The following is an 8,428-nucleotide window of genomic DNA, read 5'->3' as shown; positions in this document are numbered from 1 at the left end:
ATTTGTGAAACAATAGGATAAATGCCCACCCTTACATGCCGACCTTTGTGGAGTTTGGACACCAGTGTCAGACTGCAAAAGACTTGCTGAGGTTCTCCTTTCAGCAGAACGACCTCACACAGGAAGCTTCGGATCGAAGTATAATCATGCGTCAGAACTTTCAGTCAGAATCTAAATGTATGATCTGTGGGACGACCGGAAAACCGCTGTCAGAGCAAAAAGTACATAAAAAAAAAAACATCAACTCGGTGGAATCAGCTTCAAATGAACGCTACAGTTGCCAGCTTTGAACTCTTAAAAAAATTGTTACTTTGTGTTGGTGTACCTCACACCAATATCTATGAAATACTTTAAGGTTGTAAATTTGAGAAAATATGGGGAAGTTCAGGATGTGGAAGTGCTTGTGCAAGTCACTGTGCCTGATAAAATAAAGCAAGACTAGCATGATGCAATCTTGAGGGCACTTTTTAAAACCAGAGACAAAAACCAGATATTACATTTTGTAATGAAATGTCTTGTTTTCCCCATCCAGTTGAGAGTTATGCTGTGCATATCTACTTTAACCAGAAATTTTAAGAAGCATTTTTTTCCATGCTGGAATGATAATGTAATTTTGTAGTTTTTTTGCCCTTTTAGCCCAGGCCTTTTTGCAGATGACAGGGATTAAATTGGAGATGTGCTATTTAAAGTATTCTAAGAGAAAAAAAAGTGACAGAAGAAAGTTAGCAAACAGTTTTTATTTTAATAGAAGCAGTCAGCCGTTCATATTTGATATGAAGTAAAATAGCAGAATGTCTATACAATTCTTTTTGAAACTCAGAAGACAAAAAGGATTAACTGCTTGGCATACTACAAACATGGCTTCCAGGAAGCAGCAGAATATTTTCTCTTTCACCAAAACCTGCTAGAAAAGTAAAAAAAAAAAACATTACTGAAAGTATGAGGCAAGAGAAAAAGAATTAAAAAAAAAACACAGCAGCACAATATATTACAATATTTTCTTAAATCATTTGGCACAGGTATGGCATTTTTTTTTTCTAAATACAAAAACAAATCCATTCAAGGGGAAAGAACAAACTTCTTATTTTAGTGGTCATGTCGTGTGTACAAAGCAATATTTTCCCTGAAGATCCAAACCAAAGAGGCTGCAGCCAAATCCCACCCTACAAATGCAATGTAAGGTAAAAATAATATATTGTGGACAACAGATCACTATTGGCGAAGCATACGATAACTGGGCTGACAAGATTTTAACAGTGGTTCCAAAACAGATTATTTAAAGAAACTGGAAAAATAAAGGCATTTAAACAGAAACAGGACATTGACGACTTATTCAGTCTGCATGTTGAAATCTGTCCAAAACCACAAAATAAAACAGAAGTGCAGACAACTGATTTGCTACTTCTACATCCTGAGTGAGGACCTTCAACAGGTCAGATTGCAAAAGCAGTGCAAAATACTGCAAGCCTATTTCACACAACTTTTTTTTTTACACCCCTCCATCTCAGCCCCATCTAACTTCCTCCCTCTCCCAATAAGGCATCAGTGTCGACTGCATAGTCATTCAACATTTAGAAGTCAAGAATAGAAGAATGTCCATTTAACAGGTCATTTTATTTGGTGCAGATCCATGATTTCTATCCACTCGCAATCTACTAGAGTCGTTTCCTCAGCTTCTCTGGGCAGCTTTGGATCACATCTGAAAGACAAATAGTTCAAAGTCAACAAAATTGGAGTCGACCACACTCATCCACGCAGGTGGAGAAAAACATCATCATGACAATGCTTAAACATGGAGGTGGCAGTGTGATGGTCTGGAGATGTTTTATTGATTCAGCACCCGGATGAATTTTGAAGTCCACCTATGAAATTCAAACTAAAGAATCTAAAGAAGAAAACTAAATGAAGGCCTTTAACTAGGCCTTCATTTAGATTCTCTGACTGAGATTCTCTGTCATGACTTTAAACAAACTGTACATGCTCAAAAACCTTCCCATTTGATTAAAGATTTTTTATTTTAAAAACACAGCTGGGCCTGGTCAGTCTGGACAGTTTCTTTGGTTTAATAAATGAATTCATTTGAATGGTGTTTGATTTGTTTACATTCTGGCTATCATATATTAAAATGTGTTTAAAGAAATGAAACCTTTAAGTGTGACAAAACAAAACAGCTAAATCTATAAACATAAAAATACATTTTCACTGCACTACAACAGCATTCATTTTTCGCATTAGCTGTCTAAAACCAGACAGAGCTCACGGTAATCTAAGTCCATTTCTGATTGGTCGATCAGTCGCTCTTGATGTCTCCTCCCAACAAGTTTAGCTGGGGCTTCAGACTGGAAATTAGAGCACATCAAGAAGGTTTTGCCTCACCAGGGTCAGATGTTTGGCTTTTCCACTAAAGGTCATGCAGAAGAACTGGTTTGGATTCTACCAGCCAGCAGTCCAGACAGAGCTTTGTTATTACTTCATAATAAATGTTTCATATTTTTTGTATTTTAGTGATATTGTGCATGGAGGCAGCGTATGTACACAGATATTTAAACCAGTATTATCCCTGTAAAAAAATATCTCTAAACTCCTCACCTTAAATTAACATCGCTTAAATGTTAATTTAAACAATACTGCATGAACACTTTTGCAATCGGATTATTAGCATTTTTGGTTTTCTTCATTTTAAGATGAAAAATGTTAGGATAATTTTATTATTATCATTGTTGCAGCTGTTGTAGTGTTACTTGGGTCATCTATATGTTAATTGACTGAGACAGAGTTGAGCTTACTTTAACACTACAAGTGTGATCTTTGATGGTGGTCTTTTGAGAGTTTCCCTTAGTCGTAAGACTGCGTCTGCTATCTGTTAGATCCTGGGGGCTCCTAATCTTATTAGCACCAGCCCCTTTTGTTCTTGTTTTGTGTTAATAAAAGACAAGTTCTACTGCAGGGTTTCAGAACACATGGTGAACTGTTCTGAGGAGCAGCTCTCTGTGTCTTCTCCTTCTGCAGAAGCTTGGTTGAAAACTCATAACGTTGTCTGTGGTTCTTTCTTTGTATTTAGGTAAACTAAACTACCTAACAAAAAACAAAAAACAACAACAACAACAAAAAACAATTAGAGCTGAAAATAAACTTGATAGTTTTAAAATAACATTTACAATGTTTTAATAAGCTGCTGTTCGCAGTACACCTGCTTCTGGCTCCTGATAAATTGGTTCTTTATATTCATGTTAGCATGTTATCCAGAGGTGCTTCCCTTGTCGTATCGCTAATCCTGTTCCAGTGTCGTCCAAAGACTGGAACCACCTGCCTATCCAGTTACCTGAACCAGGACAGAGAGCCCATTCAAATCAGTTGTTTCTGCTACAAATTCTCTGTTAAGGTCGAGAGGAATGAGGTCTGACCTGCATACCAGCAGAGATCCAGTTAGATCAGTAAGTGTAAGTGGCAACAGCTCGCCTTTAGACGCAGTAAGGACCTTTATCCTGTTTTGTTAATGTGGTGTCGCTAAAAGCCGGCAGATCAATACATCTTTCCAACTCCCTTTTTTACTCCCCTCTCAGGTTAAAGCTAAAGCATAACTCAGTTGCAAACTGTTCTTTATTGTTGTTCTTTCAATCTCTCATTATGTCAACTGATTCTTACAAAATTAAACATAAAAATATAGAATCTAACATTTTGTAGAAAGATGTTTCTAAATAAAAAGGTAAAGATTTTCTCCTTCAGACTGAGTTTGTGCAGAAGGATGGTTTGTCGTAATTCATTGTTGCTACAACTTACATGTTGTTCCACCTTCTGGTAATTTGAATATTTAGGTCGACGTGTGGATCTGGAATTCTTCCCTTCCAAAGCAAAGGCGATAATCTGGATAAAAAAAAATGAAAAATAGAATTACGATTTTCAGTTTGTTTTACAAAAATTTGCTTTAGATTCCTATAGTCTAGCTCTCAATAAGAGAACTGTGGTCTAACTGTATTCAGGGTTCCTTCACACAACAATTTGGAGTTTCATAAAGTTCAGTTTCATTGTATGTTTAAAGTACCTTGCGCTTGTTGTGCTTCGCGATGTAGAATACGACCACCAGCACAACTCCGGTGACGAAGTAGGCAAAGAAATGACTGTTTTCATCTTCCATTGCTGTTTTGTCAGATTGACTACCTGAAGGTTGCTTTCCCTGCGTCTCTGCTGCATTTCCGTCTTTGTCCAAGTCACCAGCTAACTTGTTCTTTACCGGTGTCGTTGCGGCTTTGTCCAAGTCACCAGCTAACTTGTTCTTTACCGGTGTCGTTGCGGCTTTGTCCAAGTCACCAGCTAACTTGTTCTTTACCGGTGTCGTTGCGGGTTTGTCCAAGTCACCAGCTAACTTGTTCTTTACCGGTGTCGTTGCGGCTTTGCCCAAGTCACCAGCTAACTTGTTCTTTACCGGTGTCGTTGCGGCTTTGTCCAAGTCACTAGCTAACTTATTCTTTACCGGTGTCGTTGCGGCTTTGTCCAAGTCACTAGCTAACTTGTTCTTTACTGGTGTCGTTGCGGCTTTGTCCAAGTCACTAGCTAACTTATTCTTTACCGGTGTCGTTGCGGCTTTGTCCAATCCACCAGCTAACTTGTTCATTACCGGTGTCGTTGCGGCTTTGTCCAATCCACCAGCTAACTTGTTCATTACCGGTGTCGTTGCGGCTTTGTCCAATCCACCAGCTAACTTGTTCTTTACCGGTGTCGTTGCGGCTTTGTCCAATCCACCAGCTAACTTGTTCATTACCGGTGTCGTTGCGGCTTTGTCCAATCCACCAGCTAACTTGTTCTTTACCGGTGTCGTTGCGGCTTTGTCCAATCCACCAGCTAACTTGTTCTTTACCGGTGTCGTTGCGGCATTGTCCAAGTCACCACCTACAGCAGTTCGGTTTTCACTGCCAGAATTACTTCCTGGAGGATGAATTTTTGATGGCTTTTTACCTGTTGGAGCCCCTGAGAAGAGAAAAAGCAGCAATTAAGTACAAAATGTCACGGAAACCTCCCGAATGGCAACAGCTTGTTTATTGCTGAATGTCCTTCCAACTTGATTCTTGCAAAAGTTAACTGATATGTAAGTGAACCTAATCTGACTCTTCAAATACAGAAAATCCTAAAAAAAAAACAACTATCATCCAACCAGACATTTAACAAACAAAACATGTCCTGTCCACATCTTGGCCCAAATGCCTGGGGTGGGCACCAAAACATTCAGCTTATAGAATGTTATAGTTTTAGTAATCGTAACAATCCTAGTAAAAATAGGTAAGGCGTGTACACAAAAGTAACATGCTTGCTCGAGATAAAGATGAATCTCCTGTCTATAGTCTCAATGTGGTGCCCCTCTTCTAATGGTTTGTTACATTATGCCACAAAATCAAGTTAGGCCAAATCCTAGCTTCTTCTTCTGAGCATCATCTGAGAGCACTCAGAGGAAGAGTTTTCCCTGTACCTTCACATACAGCATACAGAGCCAAGTAGACATCTTAGGTTTGACACGAATGTGGCGGAGCGAGGATTCTCAAGAGTCGAGTGTATGCCAGACCACTATTGAATGAGACTGTGTGAGATTTAAATGCACACCCCTCAAATTGCTACTTACTCACAGAGATATACATGCTCAGATCAGTCTAACTGCATATGCAGACTGGTCACTGCAGCACTCAAGTTGGTGGCACAAATAATGCTATAGACAAGAAAAAAAAGAGGAAGAATCTTCTGCCATTGGTAGACCAAAAAAATGCATCAAAGTATCATTTTACATTAACTACTGAAGCGTCAAACTGCTTTGAACAAATAAATATGAAAAATTATAAATACAAAAACAACAAAGACATGAGAAATGAGTCCGTGTCAATGAAAGTATAGGAGTCATTAAAATTAAAAGTCCTGATGTCATGTTAATGTACAAGTTAATTGAATGGCTTTGCCAAGGGTTCATTATGACATTCCATTCTGGAAGTATTTTCTAATGCAAGGAAGTCAGCTCTTGGTGACATAAACTGAAAATACTCAAGACATCACTATACAGCATTGCACAGTCATTTGTAATCTGCAGTTACTTACAGAAAGTGAGGTAAAATAAGTACCATATACTGAATACTATGCTTCACATTTTTACTGCATATTCTATTTGCAATTCTAATTTGCTCAGTGCATTATCCAAAAGAAAAGTATGAATTTATAGAAAAAAAACTTAACTCTATTTGGGTGAAGCTGGACACAACTTTAAACAATATCATCAGTGAAAGTTAAGGTAAAAGAAAATGTACTGACAAACAGCAATTTTTAAAAAGAATGATTAAAAGAATTTTATAAAATTGACAGATTTTGATTTAAAAAAAATCTATCTTAAGTTTGGAATGACTCCCGCAATGAAATGAGGGCTATTAGTTTTACAGGGAATGAGCAATCATCATTTATTAGAGTAGATCATTTTGACCTACGTGATAAAAACTATTGACCGCGTCATAAAACAGCAGGGAATTGTGTGGAAACAATCGATGGAAGTCCACAACGATTTGAAATTTACTGGAAGGAACGTAAAACTGTTACTATGATCAACAAAGGCTTAACCGTCGTGGAGCAACATTTGGCTTAGGTTACCCAAATGGTTAACAACGACACTGGGCGGGAACTCCGTCTCTTAATGAGAGGATCAAAATGTTACCAAAATTAACCACAAACTAAAAGTTAACTACAGATTTAGGTACAAAATTAGTTCAACTATAGTCTTAAGTTTTTAAAGAAAAATCAACAGTAGACAGACCATATAAAAACTCAACAAAAATGGCCACAACATACAGTGTCCTATAGTCTATTTGACTACGCAGATTGCATGCAGTGGGCAACTGCATCTAGAAGAGGAAATAATCTACATTCTGCCTCTTTCAGGTAGCTTGAGGGCTCCCTCAAAGTCATTAAAAGGCAAATATTTAAATTGCAATGTGCCTCTGTTCATTTAGTCTATGAGGCGGACCGTATCACAGCATTTTCTAAAATATCACTTTGAAATAGTTGTCACCCTGCTGTAAGTATTAATGGTTGGTCTCTAGTTTTCTTTTAGTCTCTGTGAATAGATGATTCAATAACACTTCAACTTCTTTGTTTGAAAGCTGATTTTTATTTTTTTTTTTTTCAGACAAAATTAGCTATTACAAAATTGCAAAACAAAAACCACACTCAGGTGAAGCTGTGAGATAATTGTCACACTAGTGGGGAAAAAAATGACATTCAAATTTAATCTAATTGTTTATTACTGCACATGATTTAGGAGATGAGGCTTTTTGTCCTGTGCATCTGCTGTGATTCTAAACCTTGGAGACGGAATGTGTGAACACTAACAATCTCTCAATGGAGTTAAGGTTCAGTGGTAGACAATCCATGTGCAAAAACGATGTCTTGTGCTCCGTGAACCATACTCTCACTATTTTTTCCCAATGAACCCTGGCATTGTTATCTTGGAATTAGGTCATGCCATCAATAACTTGTATTCAGAGAGTCACCTGACCTCCTTCTTTGGTCGCATGATGTTGTTGAACCTAAACCTGATCCAACTGAAGAAACCCCAGATCGCAGGACCGCGCCCAGAAGACACAAGAGGGGTGAAATCCTTTTAGTCTGCTTCTCTTCTGACCCTGAGGTGGATATGTATGGACTCAACAGACCCCGTAATCCTCTTCCATTTCTCCAGAGTCCATTCCTCATGCCCCCTTGCAACTATAAAACTTTTTCTGCCTCATTGTTCTCTTATGACCACACAGTTCTTCGGCCCCAATTCCTTGAGATAATTTTGCACTGTGCGTATGGTAATATTCTTACTTTTACTATAAAGACAACGTCGACTGGCTTGACCGAAGTGAAAAAGTGACCTTAGTAACTTGTTGACAAACTATATTTAAATGAGTTTGAGCATTCAGGTCGTTCTGGTTTGTAATTACCTGATAATATGGCAGCTTTAGGGGGATATCCGCATTTCTGAAATTTTCTTATTCAACATGCTAGTTGTCAACGCTCACTGTGCATATTCTTTGACAAAAAGGCCACATTAGGTAATAAAAAAAAAAAAACAATGGCTGATATTAGAGTTACGTTAAGACGCAACCCTTGGTTTCTGTAACAGTGACTCATTTTTCTAAATAAAAGACTAAATCATTTAAACTACACAAACTTTCACTCACCTGTGACCAACACGCAGAGCATTAAAATAGAAAGTGACAACAAAGCAGTCCGCATTGTGTCCGCTGCGTCCACCACCCGGTGAAATGTAAACGAAATCTGTCCAGTCCTCTCAATTCAATCCCAAGAGACAAACGAAGGTACTGTTTGTCCGATTTACGTCGTGGTTTTGCTTCCGAGTATAAACCGCTTTTCTTCTGATGCTCCACCAAACAGGATGAGCTGTTTTCGCCGCCTACTG

General features: G+C 38.2%; 1 protein-coding gene across 2 annotated transcripts; it reads right to left on the bottom strand.

The window, feature by feature from the left end:
* Positions 1 to 1,122: 1,122 nt before the first annotated feature.
* tgoln2 (trans-golgi network protein 2) lies at positions 1,123 to 8,428 on the bottom strand. Of its 2 annotated transcripts, XM_044111293.1 has the most exons (5): positions 8,190 to 8,428; positions 4,256 to 4,965; positions 4,043 to 4,207; positions 3,781 to 3,864; positions 1,123 to 1,699 (listed from the first exon to the last, which is right to left on the bottom strand). In XM_044111293.1, exons 1-5 carry the CDS (start codon positions 8,242 to 8,244, stop codon positions 1,694 to 1,696), a joined length of 1,020 nt encoding a protein of 339 aa, XP_043967228.1. In that variant the 5' UTR covers positions 8,245 to 8,428; the 3' UTR covers positions 1,123 to 1,693. The 2 variants fall into 2 exon arrangements, with proteins under 2 accessions (XP_043967228.1, XP_043967227.1); XM_044111292.1 differs by having other exon boundaries at positions 4,043 to 4,965; positions 8,190 to 8,423.

Source organism: Gambusia affinis, linkage group LG03 (genome assembly GCF_019740435.1).
Source record: "Gambusia affinis linkage group LG03, SWU_Gaff_1.0, whole genome shotgun sequence".
Lineage (NCBI taxonomy): Eukaryota > Metazoa > Chordata > Actinopteri > Cyprinodontiformes > Poeciliidae > Gambusia > Gambusia affinis.
The sequence above is the reverse complement of the archived record's forward strand: the minus strand, read 5'-3'. Positions and strand labels throughout refer to the sequence as shown.